At 43.2% G+C, this 25,883-nt stretch overlaps 3 protein-coding genes across 6 annotated transcripts; 1 reads left to right on the forward strand and 2 right to left on the reverse strand.

Annotated features, from left to right (window-relative positions):
* On the forward strand, positions 1 to 25,831 carry Rgk3 (Rad, Gem/Kir family member 3). 4 transcript variants are annotated; one of them, NM_001103926.4, is made up of 10 exons: positions 634 to 1,139; positions 2,095 to 2,847; positions 8,901 to 9,369; positions 15,597 to 15,750; positions 17,006 to 17,122; positions 20,983 to 21,297; positions 21,354 to 21,442; positions 23,231 to 23,411; positions 23,528 to 23,661; positions 24,635 to 25,209. In NM_001103926.4, exons 3-10 carry the CDS (start codon positions 9,157 to 9,159, stop codon positions 24,779 to 24,781), a joined length of 1,350 nt encoding a protein of 449 aa, NP_001097396.3. In that variant the 5' UTR covers positions 634 to 1,139; positions 2,095 to 2,847; positions 8,901 to 9,156; the 3' UTR covers positions 24,782 to 25,209. The 4 variants fall into 4 exon arrangements, with proteins under 4 accessions (NP_001027446.2, NP_001097396.3, NP_001286670.1 ...); NM_001299741.1 differs by lacking the exon at positions 2,095 to 2,847 and adding an exon at positions 23,819 to 23,929; NM_001032275.2 differs by lacking the exon at positions 2,095 to 2,847 and having other exon boundaries at positions 1 to 1,139; positions 24,635 to 25,831.
* On the reverse strand, positions 9,641 to 11,178 carry CG30391 (uncharacterized protein). The gene has a single exon (NM_137722.6). The coding sequence runs from the start codon at positions 11,079 to 11,081 to the stop codon at positions 10,065 to 10,067; it is 1,017 nt and encodes a 338-aa protein (NP_611566.2). The 5' UTR covers positions 11,082 to 11,178; the 3' UTR covers positions 9,641 to 10,064.
* Positions 11,200 to 12,415, reverse strand: CG30393 (uncharacterized protein). Its single transcript, NM_166433.2, has one exon. The coding sequence runs from the start codon at positions 12,349 to 12,351 to the stop codon at positions 11,287 to 11,289; it is 1,065 nt and encodes a 354-aa protein (NP_726044.1). The 5' UTR covers positions 12,352 to 12,415; the 3' UTR covers positions 11,200 to 11,286.
* Positions 25,832 to 25,883: the final 52 nt, after the last annotated feature.

Below are 25,883 nucleotides of genomic sequence, written 5' to 3' on the forward strand. Positions count from 1 at the left end.
ACTCAACCAAAATCGAAACATTAATAAAATGCCAAATAATGCTCGTCACAAATTCTAAATATTGCTTGGCTGTCAGCGATTTCGAATCATAAAAGAACCAACGGAAAACACAAGCTATAAACAAGGGAAAAACAAAACCGAAACAGAAGCAGAATCAAAATCACAATCAGAACCAAAACCAAAACAAAGGAACCAACAGAGAAAGGGTCAGGAAACAAAAAAGAATAGATTTAAACGTTGCAATCCCCAAAGCGCCTTGGCTGCCCCATATTTGCCGCCCAATTGCCAACCGCTAGCCACCCACTTTTCACTACCTTTTCCCACCCACTTTTCACTACCTTTTCCCAACAGCTTTTCCACCATCCTTGCGCTCCATTGATGGAACATTCAAAACAAAGTCAGCAGAGACAGCCGAAGATAAACAAAGCAAAGTCGTAAAGAAAAAATACAAACAATACAAATGGCGCGGCAAGTGGAATGAGGGGGGGAGTGAGTGGTTGGGCAGAGCAATGCGCTCGGAAAAGCTAACGGTGACGTGGCTGAGCTTTTCCGTGACGTCACAGTTGAAAGCGCCGAACCAACTGCCACACCGAACCGAGATGCGAACCAAACCAAACTGAACCAAAATCGCTTCAAACACTCGACGGCGCTCGCACGGATCGGATGTGAAAAGCGTTTGGAAAATCGCCCAGCGCTTCACGTATCGTTTCGTTTTCAGTTGGAAAACCGCGTTTGAAAATACGCCAACCACAATAACAGAATTAATCAAAACAATATAATATACTCAATATATATATTTATGCAATGTGTGCCTGCGATTCGTACACAAGTTTTGTGGTGGAAAATATTTGAAATCTAAAATATTTGAAAAAGAAAAATCGCATGTGCTTGTTTTTCGGTTTCGGATTCACTTCACAGCTGAAATCTATCTAAAAATAACGGAAAACAAGAAAAAAGAAAGTGAACAAGTGCACAAAATTATCTCGCTATATATATAAAAAGTGAGCCGCCATCACAATTTTCTTTTTATACCAATTATCGATCAAATACATAAGTAGTGCCATACATTTTCGCTGGACGCTGGAATTAGAATTAGTAACGCGCCGGGATAGTCGAAGGTGCCAACAGTCGAAATACAGGTTTGTTTTGATTAATTAAATTGCCTAATTGTAGTGTCGTGACTCAAATAGATAATTTATCACAAAAAAGTTGAGAGACCTTTTGGCGTAAGTGTCGTGTGGCCGGGCACTTTTGGCGTTTCCGGCAGCGGTTCGATTTGTTTACTTAATTCCCAGCTCCATTTCCCTTTTTGCCGCTTCCTTTTCGACGCAGGATAATCGGAAAAACCTTAAAGAAACAAAAGCAGAACAGAAAAATCACTCATACGCCGCGTTGGCCTGCACATTAAGTATTCAACGGCAAAAAGTCAGCAGCCTCCATCGGTTTATAGTCCTTCCTTTCGAAATGGTTTTCTTTTTGCGAACGAATTCTTTGGGGTGCCATAAAGCATTGCACTCGTTGACGAGGGGGGGAAATTGCTAAATAACAATCAATTCGGGCAGTGTAACAAAAGATAAATGGATTTTCGACTGCAAGCGGCAATGCAAGAGCCTATAAAATAAATAAAATACAATTTAATCAGAAGTCATGGCAAGGCTGGTGGAATATTCCCGATAATCGAGCTGTAAAAACTCCATTGGGACGGGAAAAGCCCTTAAATGTCGTTGAAATAAATTTACAGAAAAGCCCCAAGGGAATGTGGGTAAAAAAACGAACAATTTGTGGCTAAGTCGCAGCGTAACTACGAATGCAAATGAAAAACTTGATTGAAATGTTGTTTAGCTAGCTAATGTTTTCATAATTACATACCCATGTAATTAATTTTCCTACTTTTCAACCGCTTTTGAACTTTTGGTTACAGTAATTACATTTTCCTGGAATTATGTGGCATGTTTGTTTTTCATATACATGCAACTTTACTCGTATGCAGTTTCATGTTTCTGCAGCTCATCATTCCGTTCTTTTTTTTTTTTGTTCACTTTAAGCCAAATGTCAATGCACTATATACTTATATATATATATATATCTTGACAGACAAAAAGAAGGGGCAACATTTTAGTTATTGCCACATAGACTGGACTGCATCAGATAGCATTAAATTGCTGGTCACTCGCAATCAGCGAAAACAAGCGAAACTGAATGGAGCAAACAAAGAGCAGTTATTGCGGGCAATCATTAGTGATACAAATCGCCGAAACAATTCCCCGGAGATCTGGAACCTAATCAGGACAGTCCATGACCACAATTCGCAATCGGAGGAAACGTAAATGTAGCTGCAGTGCGGCATTTTGATTTCAATTCACTGTTTTTCGAATGTGTGTGCGATTGCTCCTGCTCCCGCTCCTGCTCCATCTCGAGCTACTGCACCCAATTGGCCCCCGGCCAATTAAAGCAAAGTGTCTGGCACCATTGGCACGCGACTTCCTGGCCACGCCCCCGGTGCAAAGGATCCGCATGGAATGGAGCCACAAGCACACCCGCATACGAATGAAAGTGGAGGCACGGACTGCTTTTATGGCAAATCAAATTAACAACTAATTCCATTAGAGTTTGAGCAAGAGAACAGCCACCACTAATTGCAGTAGGTAGGTAGGCAGGCAGGCAGGCAGGCAGAGGACGCCCATCTGGTCATAGCCAAATTCGTAGCTCTTGGCCGAAATGGATTGGCCAGATTGTCCCCCTAGGCCACTGAGGGTAAAAATATTCCAAATTCAATTAAAAGCACTGCACTGCACTGACTACAACCATGAAGTTCAGCCACCAGAGCCCAACAGTCTGGGAACAAAGGTAAGTTCCTGAAAGCGTTTTGCACCTGCACCTGGCATCAGGGACATCGGTGGCAAAGGACCGTGCCTCTGCGGCTCTGGGGCTGAATTCGGGTTTCGACCTGGTCGCGGCATTGTCCACCGCCTCCACGGCCATCCCGTTATCCGGCTTTATAGCCCAACACCCCCGGCACTTGGCCCCCAAAAATGTCGTCGCCCCTGTCATTGCTTTTTGGACTTTTTACGCCCGGAAAAGCAATGAACATGACAGCTTCGTGTTCCTATTGCTGCACTGGCGAGAAAAGGGTTGCCGTAAGTGGAAAATATAATCATTTATTTAACCGCTTACATGGTAAAAAACGCTCCAGTAACAAGTGAGAGAAAAAAAAAGAGTTTAGTCTTGACTAATTGAATGAAATCAAAGTCTGCTCCAAATACCTTAAATAAAATTGATACTAATTATTGTCGGCTTTTTAAAGCAAGAGTGATTTAATTATTTTACCATATTTCTCGAGAGCTAACCCCTTTTTTTTTGCCGTGCACAACACCCGTTTTACTTCAGCAGAAAAACGTGACTGAGCCCAGAGTGCCAGTGACAATTGGGCAGCAAATTGGAGCAGGAGCCAAGTGGCTGCGATGTCAGTGAAGTGGGTGGCACATTTCCGCTGAATAACTCCTCCTCAGCCAGACACAACTAACAAAAATATTTATGCACACACTTAAAATGCTTCCAGCGACCAAAAGCAACCAACTCCAAACCCTAACTCAAACCCAAACCCAAACCAAAACCGAGCCAAACAAACAAACAGCAAGCAGTTCAAATGCGAATAAATTCCTGGCTAGCTTAACTTTTTATTCATTTTCCTATGTATTTCCCTGGCGGCAGCCACTTCCTCCCAATTCCACCCAGCTTGCTTTGATGGACATTGAGAACACTTCCAGCAGGATTTGCCCCCCCCCCTTGTTTTTCCCTTTCCTCGGCGAACATAATTGCAACTGTCTGGGTCAGCAGTGTCCATGCAAAGTGAATGGCATAAAGAGTTGGAAAATCTGATAGTTGCTAAAAGAAAAAGGAGGCGCCATTGATTCCAGTCAAATAGTTTCGAATGGAATCACTGGAGTAGAAGAATAATTCTGTGTCAGCCAAGAGGTTGGTTAATTTGAGCATAATCTGCGAAGTTAGCAGAGATTAGCTAAATTCCATAACCTCTTTGTTACTACATACGGATTTCATTTAACTCACATAGCGCAGCCAAATATTTCCTCTCAATTATTCACTTCCAAAGGCATTTTTCAGTTGGCTTAGCAGAGCTAACAAAAGAAATTCCTCGAATGGCCGTAATAAAATCGAACAAAGACCATGTGAAATCAAATGCTAACCAATTCGGGCGCTTCGGGTGAGGAAAAAAAGGAAAATCGCAAACTTCCTCGTTCTATTTCCGTGCCCAAATTGCCGCTCAACAGATGCCAAAGGACATTTCCCCGATAGTTAATTATGACACACACTTCAAAGTGCCGCAATTATCCTGTCGCAAACTAAATGAAGTGAATTTTTGTGTAAACATCTGCGCCGGCGGCCAGACTCTTGGCTTGATTTGAATCTAAATTGAGAATAACAAGCCATCGTGTAAGACCCCCAATGAATGCCACTTGAAGTAAACAGCGGGCGGCAGCCAAAGGTGGAATAAACGGAATAAACACACACACACACACCAGACACACACAACGCACACACACACACCCACACCCACATGTGTGTCATAATCACCGTGAAAGACGTCGAGTTTAAACCAAACAGACAGAGCGTTTTGAGGGGAACTGCGGAAAATGGCGGTGGAAATCTGGCGAAGAAGACGGCACATTAGGCGGCATAATCTGCCCTTGAGCTCCATTTTGCCCAACGATTTGGAAAATCTTTGTAGCAAAGTAAATTCTCGAGCAGATTTCGCTCATTCCCGCCGCCGTTCGCCTTTTTTCCGGCCAGCAATCCCTGTTTATATTCGGGCTCCATCTCATCGATTTATCGAACATTAAGCACGAAATCAAAGGAAACACTTGCGTGAAATAAACATAAACTAATGTCAAGCTGTTCGAAAATCTTTGGTCAACTGAAAAGAAATAAAAGTCGACTGGCTGAAAATCTTTGGTCAACTGAAAACAAATAAAAGTCGACTGGCTGACGGAATTTCATAATGATTTCGAAATATTTCGCTTCTTTTGCTTGAATTTTTTGAATCATAAAAATTCTTCGCACGCTTAGTCCACACTGTCACATTCAAATGCTGGATAATTTATTTAATCATTCAAATTTGTTTTCATCCCAGCTGAGAGCAGAAAGAGCAAATGAAATAGCTCGCTGCTAATAACATGCTGTCCCATTAGAGCTAAAACGACCAACGACAACGTGGCGTATGCGCAATAAAAACTTTTTGTTTTTATTTAGCTCATTTGCGTTGACAAGCTGCCAGCGAAAAATGTTAATAGTGAGCTAGCTATATATGCTCAAGCTTGGCCCAAGATCTCAGCCAGAAAGTGCTGCCACTAGCTTTGGATTAATGTCGCCAATCAGCGGCCAGAAATAATAGGAAGAGAATCCTACTCCTGATCCCACCACCCTTCCTTTGGGACAAGCAGCCGGCGCTTTGTGACCCATTGAAATTAATTTTGCAGCAACAGGTGCTGGCCATGAGCATAAACAAATACCCCTGTTGCAAGATGGGGCTCAAAGGGAAACATTAAACAAACGCTGCGAACATCCACTGACAACGACACGAGCTGCACTGCCACACGGATAACAACATGGACATCGGACAAGGACGTGGATGTGGATGTGGACATGTTGAAGGAAGCCGCTGGCACGCCAAACAAACTCGCACACAAAGGAGGCGTGGCTCAAGGTCATATGCTGGACAAGATGAAATCGAGCGTTTCCTGGCGGATAAAAAAATGTACGCATTAGTTGGCTAATAGGCAACTGCATTCTATACGAACTTTAATGTGCTTTAAAGGGGAATATTTCCTGAATCAGCACAAATAATCACGTTAGCTGCACATCTATGTCGATTGTGGATTTATAAAACATACTAAGCTGAACATACTAAATTTTAAATCAATTTATTCTCGACCGCAATCAACTTTCATTTAAATCAAATCAAATTTGCAGTTTCAGCTAAATGCTTGTGATGGTTTCACCTTTGTTTTAGGCAGATGAATTGCCAACCTTGAACCACCTACTTTCCAGGCTAAAAAAACAGAACCCTACCCCTTTCCGCGCCATATAATCCTTATCTGTTGACACTTTATCGGGGATTTTATTTTTTGTTGTTATTTTTTTGTAGGGTTTATATTGGTAGGCCGAAGCAACCATTTTTTGGGCTTATTTCTGTGATAGCCTACGTTGCCTGGAACCGAGCACAGCTGTCATCATTTGGGTGGCCTGATTAGCCGGGCGCAGAAAACGCTGAAGCGAAAATATTCATGTTAATAACTAGCAACAGGCCAACCGATAAGAGTGGGAGCGAAATTTTGGCCACATCATATCGGGCCATAAAGGCAAATGACCACCAAACGCACCACTAATATGGCCCGAAAATGCTGGCCAAAGTCTGTGAGCATAAAAATGAAATGAAAATGAATAGTGAAGCTTTAAAGTTCTGGCATGGTGACACCATACTCCTACTCTTCCTACGGCCAATTAGAAGGAATCACACACACACACGCGCAATGCTGTTGTTAGCCAGAAATGCCAGCGGCATCAATTGAATGCAAACGAGGCAAGCAGCCTTCCAGTTCCATTTGCTGACAAAGGATCCCCGGCGAAGATGAAGACGAGGAGGAGGAGTAAGACAACTTCATCGTCATGTGGCCTGGAGTTTCATGCACGACTGGATGGGTCAGCAGCTGAAATCATCATCGGCGTACCCATTTCGCTTTCCCTTTTTTAGTGTGTCCTGCGTAATGCATCGCTGGATTCTCACAGCACAGAAACTGTTCGCAACCCTTTAAAGCTGCTTAAGTCAAAATGCTGGGGTGGTTTTGGCCGCTTTCTTGTTGCTTTTGGCCCAGGTATACATAAAAATAAAAAAAAAAACGCTTTAATATGCAATATAAAATGCACTTTCACTTACACATAACATACACTTTTAGTTTCTTGGGAAGTCGAATGAATTTACATTTACATTTGGCCATTTTTAAGGCACCCCTTTTAGCTACCTTTTTCTCTCAGTGCCGCTGACTCTTTATCTCAAGCTGTTCTCGCATAAGCCGTCGCGTTAAAGACGTTTTCAAGTTTTTGTATTTATTCTGCTTCCTTTTTCCCCCGAGTCCTTTGCATTATTTACTGGCTAGGAACTTGGCCCGAATCTTTTACTCTTCGAAGCGCGAAAAAAAGCGTGGCTCGTTTTTTAATTATTTATGTTTAATCATTCGCACAAGTTGATTACCAAGCAGCAGGACCTTAAAGTCCTCGAATGAATGCGGCCAAAACTGCAAGTTCATCAAGTTCGCTACAATGTGCGAAAAGTGTCCTGGATGCACTTAAGTGCAAGTGCGGATGAAAAGATAGCGAAAGCGTAATTCGATTTGTGGAATGGAGGAGAATGGAGGAGGACAGCCAAATGGATGGATGGAATTGGATGGAATAGGATGCCCCGGGTCGAGTGGCTAATGATGCATGTCTAAGGAGCGAACAGGATGCCTAAATGGATTACAAATATGTTTTGATTGGCCCGCCGGCTGCCTTCGCAACCTCATCCGCATCCGCATCCGCAGCCGCCACTCCAAAGCCCATCTCATCGGTCGGTGGAAAATTCAATTTGAGTTTCCCTGCCTTTGGGCTAGTTGAGAAATGGATTTAATTTCGCCTCGGGAAATCTGCCCTTGCAAATGGCAATTAGTGTCTATTAGAATTCGCAGTCTGCAGTTTACGTTTCTCATTTAAGTTAGGCGAACTCTTTAAAGACCATTTTCCACACCGTGCCACTCGAAACTTTCCACATTTTCCAGCATTTTATTTACATTTCAATTGTGAAATGCTTTTTTTTTGTCTATAGGAAACCATACGAAAGAGTTCGACATGTGGATGATGTGATGCAAGGGTTAGCAACTGTAGCCAATATGAAGAGTTTATTTTTGGACCAATGGGGATTACGTGATAAACGGACAAGATCAAGTGAAGCCAAACAACGATTTGTTATGAAATCAATGGAAAGAAATCTCGGCAAAATTCTGGGAATCATTCATCAAGAGGTTTAGCAATAAATGTAGTCCATACAAAATGGAAAGTAAGCTATGGCTTAGAAACAAATATTTGGCATAAGAAAGTTGTTTCTATAAAGTTAGATTTAAATGATACAAAGTAATTGTTTTGAAAAGGTAGCGAGGAGGCTGCTGACACACAGATTAAACTAAGTGAAATAAAAACTTTGACATATAAAAACGAAAAGTTAACCAACTAACCCGGTATCAATGAACCAGAATCAGAATGGATAACCCCAATCGCTTGCATAACCAACGCACAGTAACAGTCATCTAAGCCTTTATATAACTCCGATGGAAACCACAATTCCCAAAGGCTTTGGCCCCTTCGTATAAATTTCAAATTTGTTTGTAGCAATTTGTCGTTTTTGGGGTGTCCACTGAAAATGCGAATGGGCTTTGGCCAACTACCGAAGCTGACCCAGTTTTCAAGAGACGCGTGAGGCACGTTTAAAAATAAATCGAATGGGGAAAGGGGGGAATGAACAGAATGGTGGTAGAGGGGTGGGGGATTGGAAAAACAAACAGAGGAATTTTATGTTTAATGGCTGCGGGGCGAAATGAAAAATCACACAGCAAATTATGTTGCATGTTGTTACACATAGCATTTTGTAGAACGCAGATGAAATTCGCTTTTCGTAGCTCACTTTTGCTTTTCGAAAATATATATACACAGTATTTCTTTGGGTTATTTCTGTGTCACGTCACGACCGAAGCAAATATTCGAGATAAAGTGTAATTTTATTTAAAAAAAAAAAAACCAATTCATTTAAATGTTTTGTGCATTCGTTTCATTTGCTTGTCACGGTTTATTTGCAGAGTGCACCATAAAACAAACTAAAGTCACACACCATACCAAAACTCAGATTATGAATTATGCAACCAAGCATCCACAGCAGCAAAATAGAGCAACTAGAGCCACAGCACGAACTGCTTAATGCACACAAGTAGCAAATCCTAGAGCAACTTGACCGAACTCGTTACGGAAAATTGCCGGCGAAGACCACAGACCACACACCGGACACAAACGGAAATTTCCCAGGAGTTGGACCAAACGAGATCAAGAGAAGTCGCCATGGTGGACGACATCTCACCGATGCATCATCGGATGCAAAAGAAGACGCGCAGCGCCTCCATTTGTGCCACCGGCGCCAGCATCGAGACGGTCATCCATGGAATGCCCGGCGCCTCCGGCAGTGCCACGCCCGAGGGCGGTACTCCCGGGTACCGGCGACGCCGACCGGCCACGCGCTCCCAGAGCGCCCGCATCACCTCCGGCGCCAGATCGGTGAGTACGCGGGGCGTATACGTAATGCGCTTGGAACGCATCCAAGCGGTACAGATTTTTAGCATTAGCATTTGCATCTGCCCGTCACTCTGGCAAAAGTTGCTTATTTATTTATAGCTTTAGATAAATGCACGTTTGCTTACTATAAATACGTCGTCTTTTAGCCCATTTGGTAGTCACGCACATGCAGATTGACATTTCAACAATATTATAATGTGTTTTTTAATTCCCAAAAGGACCATTTGATTCGCAAATATAATTGATTGATTTTATGAAATGGCACTTAGAGCATCAATAAAAATATTACTCTGAATTGAATTTATTATATTTGTTTGTTAGCTTTGCAGTTTACAGATTATAATGTTCAATCACGAATCACATTTTTAATTTTAAAGCCAACTTGAAAAAACTTCAATGGGTTCGTCTGACAACAAATTTTGAAGTGTCTCACTTGATTGAAGTGAAAACTTAAGCTCACTTTTAATCGAGTGTGCTCAGCTGAAAGTATCTCCGAATTGAGGTGCATAATCACTTTGAAGTTTACTTGGTAAACAACTCCCATTTGCGTGCCACAAATATTGAAGGGATTGAGTTAACTGGGTATAACTACATTTCCGCCGGCATTTCCGAGAAACGGAGAACGCAATCACGTGCACTTGGCCCAATTAATTGATCGATTACAATCCGAGTTGACCTCATTGGTTGGTGGCGTCGTGCCTTTTTTCGGGGGAAATGCTAAGGGCGCACATCAGCTGATCCCTTAGGGTGCGTTCATGTTGCTGATTGGATACGGATACGGCTTCTTCCACGACAGAAGCCTCCCGACTTAGACTCCTGGTCGTCCTCGCGCTGCCAATGGACATTTTCCGTTCCACTGAGCCGCTTTCCCGCTTCGCAGTCTGTGCCTCGTTTTGGGCCATTCTCTCAAACCGCCTGGCACATCGCTTCTTCTTGGCATGACTGAGATATGCGTCGGACTGATCCTTGATCTTCTGATGGTGTTCGTACGGCGGACACATCGGTGGCGGCCGCATGCATTTGCAGAAGCTTATGTTGTGCAGAAAGTATTCGGCAAAGTCCTCGTTGGGCTCCAATAGCTTCATGTAGCACTCCATTCGGTACAGATCCAAGGGATCCAACAGACGCGCCGCGCAATCCAGCTGAAGGTGTCCACTGTAGAAGTAGGCGAACAGCTCCTCCACCAGGTCGATAAAGAACTGAATGGGCTTGTGGAAGGCATCGCCCAGAATGAAGGGGCTCTCCTCGCTCCTATTCAACTTGGCACATTCACGGCGAAAGACAAGCACATACGGACGCAGGCTTTGGATGGCCCAACACTGATTCTTGTTTGAACTGGCTATCACCTGATAGTGGATGTAGAACTTGTTGATGATCGCATCATCCGATTCGATATCATAGATCTGCGGACATGTGCAGCTGGTGTCCAGCTGCATGGTGATCTTGTAGCGCTGGATTAGCTGGTGCAGTGTTTCTGCCGCTATCCTCTGGAGCTCTAGCTCCTTCCTATAGCTGTCAAAGTAACTCCGATACTTCTCCTCGATCACCAGCAGAATTTTGATCACTCTCTTTTCTACAGCATCGGAACTTCTAAGATTTCCAATCGCAAAATTGGCCATGCTCGCGGTCACCGTGCCTCTCGACATAAAGCTCTGGCTCACCATCATTTGGTACAGCCGATCGCGCATTTCCATTTTCGGTTGTGTGTGTTTTAGTGTATTTCCCTGCAAAAACAAGGACAACTTCTGATGAATGACATTTAAGTCGACGATGATGGATACCCCTATACCAGATGATGAATCCTAACAAACTGGAAATCAGTAGGCAATTTATTAAATTCTATACACCTCATATAAAATAAACGTAACTGCTTACAAAATTTAAAAACTTATCATACTTTCAGAGAATTTGTGGGTTCACCGACCATCTGATTACTGAATCCTTTACAGTTAGCTCGTGTCGGTTGTCGGGCAGAGGAGTATGGTAATCTTCCTTAGTAATACTTATTATAGACCTCTCACTGCGACGTTGGTGTCTAGAGATCCTCTTCAGTTCCCTTTCGTTGTCCTGGTCTAATTCCTGACCGGTGCTTATGCCAGACATCTCACTGGGACGTTGGAGTCTAACTATGGACTTCTTTCGATCCAGTAAATTGCTCTCGGCCTCGGCCATCTTTTCGCATCGCCTGGCACACCGCTTCTTCTTGGCCTGATTGACAAAGGTGGCGTTAAAGTCCTCTTTCACCTGCGGATACTCGTGGGCAGGACAACGGCGCGGCATACGCAGGCACTTGCAGAAGCTCATGTTGTACTTGAAGTAATTTGCGAAATCCTCATTGGGTTCCAATAGCTTCTGATAGTACTCGATGCTGTTCAAGTCCAAGGGATCCAACATGTGGGCAGCGCAGTCGAACTGTACGTGTCCACTGTAGAAGTAGGCGAAGAGCTCCTCCACCAAGTCGATGAAGAACTTGATTGGCTTGTGGAAAGCGTCACCCATGATGAAGGGACTATCCTCGTTCAGATTCAACTTGGCGCACTCTCGACGAAAGAGGAGAACATAGGGGCGCATGTTGTGGATGACCCAACCCTGGTTATTGTTGGAACAGGCTATCACCTGGTAGTAGATGTAGTATTTGTTAATGATCGCATCATCCGATTCGATCTCATAGATCTGCGGACACGTGCAGCTCGTGTCCACCTTCGTGTTGATCCTGTAACGTTGGGTCAGCTGATTCAAGGTCAGTGCCGCCATCTTCTGCAGTTCCAGCTCCTTCTTGAGATCCTCAAAGTAACTGCAGAACATCTCTTCGATGGCCACCAGAATCTTGGTCACCGAGCTCTCCAAACCTTCGTTGCAATCCAGATTCAAGATCGCAAACTCGGCATCACTCTCGGTGACCGTGACGTGCGACATGACGCTCTGTTGGGGTTTCAATTGCTGCAGCTGAGCGGTTGTTTCCATGATTAACTAGTGTGTATATATATACCTCCTTCTCTAATAACGACGAACCCGTCCGACTTATTCGACAATCTCAACTGAATCTTGACTGAAAAGGAAAGGCCTATTTTAGGAAGCTGGATTTATTTGTATTTACCATCACCGCAACTGAAATAATACAGAGAAAAACTGAAGTCGCTGACGTTTCCAATTCAATTGATTCCGTCAGCCAGCCGTCCGAGGAGCCTTGAATTCGGAGGAGCACTTGCAGTGCGGCGTGTGAATTGAGTTATATCGTGGCGAAATTCAATTTCATCGGACTGATGTGATGGTTGTCTCGCACAAAAGACTTTCGCCACGTGGCGGCATACGCTGCGTATGAGTTTTCCTGGCTGGTTTGGTGAGGGGGGGGGGGGTGTAGCTTCCAGTTCGCAGCTTCTGGTGCTGAATATCCCTCGCTGGTGAATCCCCTGCTTTTCTGCTTCTGCTCGCGACATTATTAGTAAGCAAACGAGGCAACAAAAAGCAGCCGTACAACCATGCAACGTGCTAAAAATGTCGTTCTCATCGCCTGAGATGCGCCCCGAGCTGGTAATTTATATAGAAAAAGTTTCCAAGACACACGCACACACACACATATGGTTTCCCGCTTTTTGGGGGCGGCATGTTCTGGCTGGGCGTGGCCGTAATGAGTTCGCAGCTAAGCAAGTGAGAAGTAAGTGCTTGGTGCTACCGACTATTGAATACCTGGTTTCTAAAAATCATTGCCTACATTTTGGCGTATGATTGCACATATACATAACTCCTCTCTAAACGAAATAGATTTCAAATTTTGTTAAAAAACTATATGCTTAAAATAGTAAGTACTACAAACACGTACTGGTTTTGCCAAGCAAGTTAGTAAAGGGTATTAAAAACGAGTTAGGAATGCTTTAACGACTTTTGTTATAAGGAAGCGGGGAGTAAGGATACAATCGGCAAGCAGCAAGGAAGTAAACTTGAAGTGCTCAGTGCCTTGATGTTCCAATGTCGATAAGTCGCTAGCACTTTTCATCTGCAGACGCAAAAGTTTAATGAGAAGATGCCACAACAGCAGCCAACACGATGAAGTCGCATTGTAATGCTATTTTCGTTTTGCACGGCATTCTGTGGCCCAAAGTCAGATATATCCCATGCAAATACTAGACAAAAACCAACAAATAGCCAAACCAAATAAATAAGACAGCCATGAATGGGGAAATATTTTGCGACTTTCGACACAAAAGTTCATCGGAGGCAAGGAAATTGCAGCCTTGTGTGCAATCAAAACTTTAAGCAGTGACACAATAAATTTGCAAGAAAAATATAGGATGTATGTACATTTTACAAAACTAAATAAATGAAAAATATTGATATATTTGGTAAGATATCACTAAATTTAAAGACGCCAACCTTACGAATAACTCATATGTCTTATCAATTTAAAAGTCAAATAGTATGTGTCTGGGAAATGTGAAATTAATTTCGAATTTTAATTTAATCCCCCGACGCCCGTAAAACGGGGCGCATTAAGAAAATAAATTATGTGCGCTGCCCCAGAGGACTAATTGGGGATTAAGCGGGTACAAATTGAAGACTCCGCCGCAGGACATGCCGCGGAGCACCATGGCATGGTCAATGAACTGGGAAGCCAGGAAGCAATTAATTTCTGAAGCGAGAAGCATCGACCATCTGACCACTGCATCCGGATGGATCAGATGTGGGTGTCCGTCCGTATGGTCGTAATATTTGATTAAGCCGGCAAAGTAGACCATGCAAACATTTGTCGAAAAAAGAAGAGCAATTACTGGTCACGAGAGCCCATGAAATGCCAGGATAAATGCGTACATACGTATACAGTCCGGTTCGTAGTTATATGTCTAAACTCGTATGTGTGTGTGTGTGCGCCATAAAAAGCGCAAAAGAGCGGCCACTAAATAAACAAGGAACGTTTACACTGACAGCTCGCCTAATGACCGCCGCCCCGCCCCCTTGGCCACACTTCCTGCGGATTTGGCGGCTTTGCCGGTCCCTCCAACTGACCAGAAACTCAACGTGGCCCAAATCCCTGGCCACTTGACAGCCGACGCCACGTAGCAAGCGCTTCCGGCGTGCCGTTTTCCAGCGATGAGAAAACCTTGTGCGGGAACAGTGGCGGAATCAGCGTGGCTTTCAGGGGATTAAGGTTCCCGATCAGCAACAAATTCAGGCCAAAAACCTTTACGGTCATAACTCAATCAAACATATAGTAGATTTTTTTAAAGCAAACTGGTTTCATTTATTTTAAAGATGTTCCATGTAGAAGGCCTAATTTTAAACATAATTTTAAATTTAATTAAGAAATCGTATCAAAGGCTTAAAGCCATAAGTTGAATACCTATACGTATATATAACATACTCCCCGCAAAACCAAACCCATTAATTAGAATCAAGGACATAAGCGGCACAACTTAATAACTTCGAACTGCCAACTAATTGGTCCCCAACACCCAAATCATATTGTTCGCCCTCGCCCCTGTTTTTTTTTGTTTTTTTTTTTTTGGATTTTTGGGCCAAGGAAAACGGAAGTGGCTAACAAAGTTGGACGTTTTGCATGCGGCTATGGCCACAGCTATAAATATATATCGCCCTCACACTGGACCAAAGAAACTGAACAAGAAGCTTACATTGCCGGAACAGTGGTGAAATTAGTTTTCGCCCCGTCGTCAGCTAGCAGTCAGGCAGGCAGCCAGCCAGGCTTCCAATGGAGCACCGCAGAGCTGAGGCGGCTTGACAGGCACTTGGACGTGGCATGAAGGATTTGGAACAGGGACACGTCCTCCTGCTCCAACCTACCCGCCAATGCCTGAGCAGGAAACTTTTGCGGCGGGCGAAACAAGCATTGGCGCTGATTGCATTTGGAGTGGCCGAGGCGTTTAACCTTGACATTTAGGTGGATATCCCTACTCTAGTTCCCCTCAAAGAGGATCGCGCAGGAGCCCTTCTAGCGAGGACCAGGGCCAGGACAAGCCGATAAATTATGCCATTGACGGTGGCCAAGTGAGATGGGCGTCTGGGGCGTCTGTTACGCCAAAGGACAAACAAATGCAATTTGATTTGTGTGAGAAATGCAATTTAATTTCTCAGTCAATCGGCAAGGGCAGTCCATAAATCACAGCGATTGCCTTGGGCCGCGTTTGATAGATAGCTATACATAGCTATACATAGTTGCCCGCTCTAAAGACACGCCTCCTCCTCCTTTCCACTTGCAGGTCCGCCAGAAGACCAAGGCGCAGCAGCAGCAGCAGCAACAGCAGCACACGCTCCAGGAGACCCGGAGCTACTGCACCAGTGAGCCCCGGCTGAGCGAGACGGAGACGCCTCCGCAGCGCCGCAAGCTATCGCAGCGGAGGCCACAGACGCACGGTGAGTAAATTACGCCCGGAGATGAGCATCTACAATTGCGGTGAATTAAATAGATACCAAGTGAATGCCAAAGAAATGAAAATGCAGTTGATGCTAAGCTGGTAAACTATAACATTGCAGTTCATAGGATTACCTGGTAACTTTGTAGATAAGAAGCTTAGCTTGGTTCACTGAAATGTAGTAGTAGTAGTAGTATAAAACAAACCTCAAAAAGATTTAAAAAGTTTGATAGTTATGCTCCTTTAGCACTTTTTCATCCTCTTATTACTTCCTCAAATTACTTACTTAGGATATTCAAGCTACTATTATGCCTTAAAACCAAAAATGACAAGCACTTAGTTGTTAGCTTGAATTTAAAACTAAAATGTATCACTCTACTCGCCCAAGCTTTTAAACCACTTCCATTAGTAGCAGCACAGTTCACTAGAATTTCGACCACACTTGTACATAAGTTAGTTAAAGTTGTGGCTTTTAATGGCCGGATGGAGCCATCAAAGCGGCGAAACAACGGCAACAAATTAGCCAAGTGCTAAGCCTGATCTTTTATGTGGCATAAACTAAGCTCTCAGCCAAATTGCTCGCAGCACGAGAGCGGCGGCAATGTAAAATTGACCATTAGGTCCTGGTGTGCAAAAGGAGCATGGAGCATCCTGCAGCAGTGCAGGTCCTTAAGGCGAGGTGTTGAAGCTGAAACAGAGCATATGGTTGTTTCATTCGTCCCTTTGTTAAGTACCTTTCACTAATGTTGATTCAATTAACGTGGGCGTTCGATGAACTTAACCATTGACCCAGTTTACCCGGGCAGCAAGTGAGCTACATACGTGTGTGGCACTTCTCACTGTCAACTCGACATGGGGAAACGGAAACCATTAAAGCTGTCCAAATGTCAGCCAGCTGGAGCAGGGAATACTGAATCAATAATGCAGCACGTTTAACCGAAGGGTTTCTCGCATATTTATCTACGTTCGGGTTTTTGCGTGCCAATGTTTATTCATATATTCAAATTCTTTTTACTCGTAGAGTTAAAAGGGTATACTAGACTTGGTCAAAAGTATCTAACAGGTAAAAGGTAGCTTTTCCGCTGTTTTCGCAGCTTTTCAATTAAAAGTGCATTTATCATCATCATAAGAATCAAGTTTCATTTATCAGTATATTTGAGTTTAAAGTTTAAAGCATCTGTAAATTATTCAAACTAGGCAGCTTAGCCTAATGGTTGAACCTAATCCCTAATGCAATCCACATTAATCTCTTTCAGCACACAGAAAATCAAACGCCTTCCTGGACGTGCCCACCATGAACATGCATCACCTGCGCGTCAACGACGACGACGAGGATGTGGACAGATTGCGCACTTTCAGCGCCTCCAAGGGAGGTGAGTTGACCCGAGTGGCGCAACAAAGACCACTGAGGAGCATTTATTAATTTCGAAATTGAAAGTCAACAAAGCCCGAGGGCCAGATGACTGGGATTACACATCTTAACAATGCGGCCATGGGTTTGGAGGCCAACAGGGAGCCAGGGAGTCCTGGGACCTGGGAACACGCACATCATCTTGGGGACACACGATACACGAGACGGCATAAAATTATAGTTTCGTTCCGGGACACGCAGCGCAGCAATCCTTATTGAAATCTTAAAAGGCTGTTACCCGAAGATGTTAAGGAGATATCAGTGGCACTAAATGCCACTCAGCATAGAATATGAATACCCAGACCAAAAAACACATATGCATATGTACATATGCACACACACACTCACATAGCCACATAGTCCTGCGAACTTTTGCCATTACATATGTGTGTGTTTGTTTTTTTCCTCCCTTTATATTCTACATTTGTGTCACGTTATTGTTACACATACGCACTGTGTGCCATCGCAACCCACTTACAGTGCGATTCGGAACTGTAAGGCACTTGGTTGAAAGTTTGAAGATGATATCTCGTTGAGAAAGTTTGCAACAATTTCAAGTGTCTTAAATTCAATTAAGATCGATTAGCAAGCTAAACTGCTTGGCTCAGGTGAATTGGGGATTATTAGCGCATTAAAGTGTCTTTTAGTTCAGTGATTCTATAAAATAACTGATTGATTAAGCCTGAAGAAACAAATCAGGTTTTGACTAACAATTGCTACTTTTGCAAGAGTGATTTCAAAATCCCTTTACTTCTCTGTGGTTACATAGATAGGTGGTGAGCATTATAGTTGCTATCTTTAGCCGCTCCCGCAAGCGTTTTGCATCCATAAATGCACGTCAGACTTAAAGTACGTGTTTAAGCTGAATACGGAATACGGAATACGGATAACGGAGAACGGAGTACGGAACACTTGAGCAGACATGACAGGAAACAGACGACAAGCCTGCGTACTAACAGCACACGAGGTGTCATAACTTAGTCATGACGGAGGAGCCGGAACCATTTGACAGACGCAAAATAAGTAGATATATGGAATGGAACATAGCTGCGAATAGATGTGAATGAAAAACACAAGTTTTAAAGTTTTTCCACACGTTTTTTTTCTATAATCCCTCTTTTCCCATTTTATTCTGACAGTTAACTACGTTTAAAAAAGTATTTCTTTGAATAAACATGTTTCCTTTGCATATCAACCCCGCACATCCTTTTTTAAAAATTCATGCAACATCAAAGGGTATTAAAAGTTCACCCCAAGTCGCTTGTTAACTTCTTCTTATTGCGGCTGAGCAGCGTCCCCAAATGCAATGCATATTAAAATTCAATGAAGTGTCTGTGTTTGCTCAACTAAATTGCTTTCAAATACAAGTGAAAAACCTTGTAGTTGGTTGTTGTTGTGGCCAAGAGGTGGCAGCTTTGCTTTGCGGTTATTTCTTGCCAGGAGTCATGTGCGTTCATTTAATTAATTTCAATTCGCTCAAGATGTTTGGCCGATCGTCTGGGCATACTCATCCCGGCAAAAAGGGAACTGTGGCCATCCATCAAATATGCACGTTTACGGTCGGCACGAGTGGGAAATTTAAAATGAGCCGCCGGAAAACTGACAGGCCGACATTCGAATCGAATATGCTTGGAGTGGGTGGCTTTGGATGGAATGGCTGGTTTGGTTGGTGTGTGATGATTAATTGAAATGCCCAGTGCCGAGTGTCAGTCATCGATGGCAGCCACTAAAGAGGACTGAATGAATTTTCCATACAAATACATCTCCAAACAAGAGCCGACAATTGTCCTGTGGGCCAGGATCGTACTGTAATTGAATGAAGTTGAGCGAGTGCTGGATATGTATTTGCATTTCTGCCTGATTTTTACCAGCAATTGGCAATTTTCGGCCAATTGCCAAACATTCGATTGTTGTGTACAGCAGTGGGTGTATTTTCGCATAAACAAAACGCGTCTGACCTTGAAGTCGGTTAATCATATCTCAAAAGTGGCAGCATATGCGAAATCTCGTGCCACACTCGCCCCACTGTAAATCAATCAGCAAATAAAATGTTCGATTTATTTTCCCAAATAGTTATGCCCACCGAGCAAACAAACAGATGAGTATGCTCCGTGGAAAATGAAAAGTACCGAACCAACATCAAAGACAAGTGAAACGAAAACGTTTTGTTTGAGGAATGGCCAACGGAAAATTGGGGGAAAAAAAAAGTGCTGCAATTACTCCAGAGATTAGTCAGTTTTAATTATAGCCAATGGCTAAGAATAAATATGAACATTGCATATACATACACATGTAGCAATATGATGTGAGAAATTTCACGAAACTAAATCGCAATTTTTATGGCCGCCCGTTTGCACCTATTCCAAAATGAATTGTTTCCCACACGCGCAGCCTCGCAATTCCCGATGGCCAAGAAAAAAAAAAAGAAAAGAAATTGGTAATATGGCCACCCAAAATGGTTTTATGGCTTTCCAATGATGACGGCCCATGCCTGTGTGCACAAAAACGAAAAGAAAAAAATAAAAAAAAAAAGGGGGAACCCTACCCCCCATCTGTGCTCGAATCTAAATGTTTAGAACGCTTTTGGCAATTAAATCAATTTGCACAATTAATGACCGCAGATGAGGAGCCAGCAAATGCCAACGAATACTGAAAAATCTGCGATGTACATTCATACATATAGACGCGTCGATTTCGCGCGACGACTAAATGCAATAAGGCTGGCAATAAATCTATTTATGACATTTCAAACGTACACAGCATACGCTTGCAGCGACTGAACAAGTTGTACAGTGTCGGACATGTATATATACATTCAGAATGATTACAGATACATATGTATGTGTACATACATCCATCGGCCTGAGGGATTACAAATGACAATGGCCGCGACTTGAGCTCAAAGGCTCTTGACTCGGCATCTTCGTTGGGTAATACCATTTTCGGTCGGGCATTATCCCTATGTGGGGCAGCTGGGGCGTTGGAAGGGTAACATCCGAACAGATGTGCGGATTATATCTAGATATAGTCGGCGTTTGTTTGGTCAATCGACTTGTTATGCCCTCGGCTGTGTTATTAAATTATGTGTGCGGTTTTTCGCCGCAGCTAAGCAGCACGAATAGTCGAACTGCATTCAATAAATGTATCTAAATAATTTGATTTCGTATATTTCTTTGTTTTCTATCAATAAATTGAAAACATAATCCATGTGACTAGGCAAAAAATGTACTTAAATTCATAGGCACATTGTTCGATTTCCGGAACAAGGCAATGGGTTAAAATAACCATTACGCCTTGTCCCACATCATTTTCGATGTCTTTTTAATTGTTTTATTTTTATTTAAGAGCACATTAAATGGCTCAGAATGCTGCCATTAATATTCATTGTATATGCAAATTATATTGTAAATATTTGGCATTTATATGGTGCAAAAATGCAGGAAACATCGTTTAAATTTTTGACCGCAATATGAGTTTTTCTAACTGCTGGCAGGAAAACCCAGACAGACAGGTCAGCGGGAGGGGGGAGGACAAGGCGGGTTGGACTGTTTCGGCACGAATGAAACACAAAAGGCAGATTAACTATTGTTGATGTTGCCCTTGCGGCAGGAAGCTGTAATTTCTGCCGCGGCTACGTGGCGTATGCGCAACGAGTCGCGAAGTCAGCGCACGTTGCACATACGCCGCGTATGACAGGTAGACTAACAAAAGTTTCCCTCGTGCACTGGGAATACGAAATAGGTGACGTTTTTCTCCTTTTTTTTTGTTAGCAAACTCACCGAGTTTTTGACAACTCTATTCACTGTTTTCCGTTCGCTACAGGTATCATCAATCGAGGTGACTCCTTCCGTCGCCGGCGCTCGAGGAGCAACAGCCTGGCTCCATCCAGTCCCATGCACACACGCAATGGTGTGGGCGGCCTGGGTGGCGTGGCCGGGGGCGGAAGCAGCCTGGGACTGGGTTGTGGCTACAATGGCGGCAGCAGCAGCAACGGATTCGGAAATGCCAATGCCCAGGAGAACCATCAGCCGGTGGAATTCTATCGCGTCGAAATGCTTGGATCCGCGGGAGTCGGCAAACAGGCTTTGCTTTCGCAATTCCGCACCTCGGACTGCATCAATGCCTACGATGGACCTGGTTAGTGGGAATGATGCGTTTGCCATAATTCAACTGAAATATTAAACCTATTGCAGAATGCGACGATGCCGAGCAGAACGTCTCAATCATCTTGAATGGCACCGAATCGGAACTGAAGTTCCTCACTGGAAATCCAGAGAGCAAGGTAAATCATTTGTCAAGGGTCCTCAGCTTTTTCTATTTGTGTTTGTAATTGCCGTTGAATATTTCACCATTAAGTGGCCAGACAAATGAGCTTGTGTATCCTGGCTGCCTGACTGCCTGACTAGCAGGATTTGCCCTGGGGAGCAGGGAGTGATTTGCCAACTGTGCGGGCATGTAGTGCACAAAGTGAATTAATTACAGATGCAAAATGAGTTGCTGAAATGCGAAACCTGCCTCTCGCACACAATAACAAAGGGTGAATGCTGGGAAACTCGAGAAAAAACTATGAAAACTTTTGCAGAAAGCTGCGAAATGCGGTTAATTATGGCAAAATGCACGGAATGCTGGAGGCTGCCTTGAAATTTAAGGAATTCATTTAAAATCCTGCCAGACGGGCGCCGCCGCCTCCAACCAAAGCAATTTGCAAACGTTGGCACAACAAAAATGTGGGTAAATGGGGGGAAAAAAAAGGCAGCACCCAGGGCGGGGGAATGTCGAATATAAGTACAGCGATTTGAGCCACTGTGCAATCGAAATGCCAAATTGCTGGACGATTGCCAAATGGCCAACGGGCCGTTTGCCGCCGCCGCCTTTGAGGGTGGCAAACAATACAAATGAACACGATAATGATAATTGTAATCGCCGATGACGATTCTGTTGATGGTGATGACGACTTCAGTCGTTCGACGAGGACAAACAAAAGGAAATGGCAACAATTTATCCATTCGGCAGTGCGACACTAGAATCAGCGAATTAAAGCCAAGGCGCTCGTGCATGGCGCACAGAAAAAATTCGTGGAAAAGCAAATAATAAATTGCTTAAGGTCTGACCTTAAGCCTCCGCCAATCCCGAGCACCTTGATGCCCGGCGCCAAGTGCCAAATTTACAAATGGCGGATGAGGATGTGCCACGGAAACGGAAGCCAGCACACTGGGCCGGAGTTGAAACTGCCGACGTCACCGCAGGACAAAGTGTATTTGGCCAAAGGTTGGACAGCTGAAATTCCTTGGCAAGGCGAAGGAAGAACTCACATTGTTGGGTATTCACTTTTGCCTAGAAGTTGCGAGTTTCCCATGCAAACGAATATATAACTTTGAATCCTGATATATCTTTACGAAATGGGTTACATGAAATCGTTGACAAAGATGTCTAATAATTTGCAATAAAAAGTAACAAGATCTTTGAAATTCAAGTTCACATGTTATTTATGCAATAGACCATTTTCAGTGATTAAAATTTGGCTAAAATGCATTTGAAAATAAAAGTGTATTCAAACATGTCGCTGTATCGCAACATCGCGAAATGCTAATGAATAAACGCATTCGCACCTTTAAGAGAAGCGAAACTCAAAGGACCTGGGCAATAGAGCCGTCTGGTAAATGTATGGGCCAGATAAATGAACATCATTAAAAGTCTGGGCGAGTCGAAAAGTTTTTCCCTTCGCTCGCCACGTTATTGCGATGCCAAGTGGCCATAATTTTAATTTTAACGAGCATAAAATGCAAAAGTAGCGGCTAACAAAAGGAAGCCGGCAAGGCGCTGGGTGCGGAAAATGTTGGGCTACGTTGGTTGGCTTGAGTTGTATGGATGCTCGACTTTTCGCACAACGCCTGCACTTGACGGTGCGCAGTTAAGAACTTTTAATTTCGCCTCCACTGGGTTGCAATAAAACAGGGCATTAAATACTTTCGTCAGTCACGAAGGCCTGATGCCCAGAATGTTGTAAACTTGTTGAGTTCCGTGTTTCAATTGGCCCGTGTTTGCTTTTGCTGTTTTGTGTGCCTTGTAGGATGAACTGGAGCAGGCGGATGCCTTTCTGGTGGTCTACTCCTGCATTGACAAGGAGTCCTTCACGCGGGCCAAGCAGATACTATCGCGACTGCAGGACATGGACCTGCTGCGCCATCGACCCACCATCCTGGTGGCCAACAAAATTGATTTGGCCCGCTCACGCGCCGTTTCCGCCCAGGGTGAGTATTGCAATTAGCCACTACCGACAAGTCGTTGCATTCATTTGCATCGTCAATTAAGTGGCGTGACCTGACCGAATCCGTATCCACCACCATTCCACCATTCTGCTTCGTAGATGGCAAATGCGTGGCCTGCACGTTTGGAGCCAAGTTTATCGAGGTCTCCGTGGGCATCAATCACAACTGCGACGAGCTCCTGGCCGGCACGCTCACCCAGATTCGCCTCAAGAAGGACCAAGTTCAGTTGCAGGTATGTTCAAAGTCCCAAACAAAACTAAAAAAGAAGAGAAAACCCATAGGTCTAGCTCTAGCTCTCTATAGCTCTAGTTTGCTGGTTAGCTAGTTGTACTCCCATCTATCTCTGTTTTTGGTGTCTTGTAATCAATGTACATCGATCGCTTTCGCAGCTAAATCCGAAAAAATCAAAAGATAAAGATAAAAACAAATTTAAAGAAAACACAAACATAGAGACTGTAGAAACTGATAACTGTCTGACTGATCTTAAAGCCGACGACGGGGTAAGTAAAACTAAATGTACCCCCGACTAAAAATCCATTTAAAATCACCTGCTATCCGGACTGAATCTAATCGATGTTTAATCGGTGTGTTCTTCAAACCCCAACCCGTAATCGAAACAAGCATGATTCTATAGATAGAAGTTATATACCCTGTATATCCTATTTGGTGTCTAAAATATAATGATGAACAAATGAACACATTGTAAATCTTATAAAACCCCAAAATACTTTTGGAGATTTGTAAAAGTATCCTATAGATACTTTTTCTGTGAAATCCAATAAAATCCGAGCCATAACTCCCTGTTTATGCGTTGTTGATTGTATTCATAATATATATAGAAGCGCCCTGAACTTTCGCCAAAAGAACTTGTGCCTGTTTGCCAACAAGAAGAAAATGTGTCAAGTGTCCAAGTGTAGAGAAACTATTCCAAGCACACTGCCAAAAGTGTTTTGTTTGTTTGTTGTTTATCATCCTGTGCCCACTCCCAGAATCCGCACAAAGGACATGAAAAATGCAAACTTCAATTGGCGCCCCAAAAATGGAATAACCACAAAACTGCAGGGCCATAAAAATGCAGTTGAATAGAGAGCCAAATGTAAATAAAGCCCGTAAATCCCCGCCCACCCAAGTGAAGCATTTGTTCCTTTTGGCGAATACATAGAGTAGAGTAAATGTGATTTATCTAATATTTTGGCCCATTTCAGGGACCAAGGGACGCCAATTCGCCGGCGCATTGGTACAAAAGCCGCAGCGTGATGCTGGCCAGCATGAAGGCCCGCCAGATGCTCACCTGGATCCTGGGCAAGGAGGACTCCAAGTTCAAGCACTGCGAGAATCTGCAGGTGCTCTAAAAGGGCAAATCGATCCAAAATCTATAGGTCTATACGAGTATATGTACTTAGCGGCTAAGTGTGTTGATATGTGAATATGTATGTGTAAAGCTTTATCTCTAAGTGCTCCAGATGGGCTCATCTAATATGTAAACAGGTTTCGAGATTTCGAAGCTCTCCAATTCGCCTGTAAGCAGCCATTTGCATACCGAGGAGTGGGTGTGTGTGTGTGTGTGTGTGCGTGCAGCCAGCTATTTGTAGTGTCTAACGTAAGCCTGATAATCAAAAATTAAATCAAATTTAATGTAAAACCTAGGGACGTACATATGTATGTGCAACGCTTGCAGCGACTATGCGTATGAGCAACTTAATGGAACCAAGCGAAAGGAGCAAAACCAAAAATTCTAACTAAACCTAACTAAGCTAAACTAAACTAAACACAACAGAACAGAGAACAACACTACTTATGTACTTAACTAGCAACTTTAGTAACTTTTCTAAGCCAGGAGCAAGTGGAGGGAGGGGGGGGTCGATATTTTTCATAAGCTAGCGGCTTAGCTGTTTACAAGCAGAATAAAGGTGTGCAAAATGTTCGCAGCAAAAAAGATAGTTATATATACTATATATTTAACCGAAGAGTAACGATTTTCATATAATATTTATATAGAGTATGTGTTAAAGTCGGATTGCAGCACTTTGTTATTTTCGTTTTCAGCAGCTTAGGGAAGTCTTACAGGGAGTTAGCTAGCTGCGTAGACAGATTTAAAATAAAAACATAAAAAAAAAGAAATAGCCCTCGATGATCCATCGTATATATATATACATATATATTTATATTTATATTTATATTGTAGCGTTAGCAGTCAATATTCTTTGTGTCTTCCTTAGTCAAATATGTATGTGTGTGTCGGTGTGTTTATATTAGGAATCCTTCCAAGAAATAGTGCAATGCAAGGAATTCGCGTGTCCTCCACAAAAGCCTTTAAGTAAATGTGCTCAAAGTGGAAACATGAAAAGTAACTACAATAATATACCTAACTCTAATGAGAACCACATAGATCGGTGTGTACATATGCTTAATCACGTGTGTATATTTGCAAGGCGCGTAGGCTCAAACAAATGA

This window comes from Drosophila melanogaster, chromosome 2R (genome assembly GCF_000001215.4).
Source record: "Drosophila melanogaster chromosome 2R".
Lineage (NCBI taxonomy): Eukaryota > Metazoa > Arthropoda > Insecta > Diptera > Drosophilidae > Drosophila > Drosophila melanogaster.

Excerpts from the sequence above, each read along its gene's own strand:
- Rgk3 (NM_001299741.1), top strand. The coding sequence starts at position 9,157 with ATGGTGGACGACATCTCACCGATGCATCATCGGATGCAAAAGAAGACG. Across the intron at positions 21,298-21,353 it reads CAATGCCTACGATGGACCTG|AATGCGACGATGCCGAGCAG; the intron begins GTTAGTGGGAAT and ends AACCTATTGCAG. Across the intron at positions 21,443-23,230 it reads CTGGAAATCCAGAGAGCAAG|GATGAACTGGAGCAGGCGGA; the intron begins GTAAATCATTTG and ends TGTGCCTTGTAG.
- CG30391 (NM_137722.6), bottom strand. The coding sequence starts at position 11,081 with ATGGAAATGCGCGATCGGCTGTACCAAATGATGGTGAGCCAGAGCTTT.
- CG30393 (NM_166433.2), bottom strand. The coding sequence starts at position 12,351 with ATGGAAACAACCGCTCAGCTGCAGCAATTGAAACCCCAACAGAGCGTC.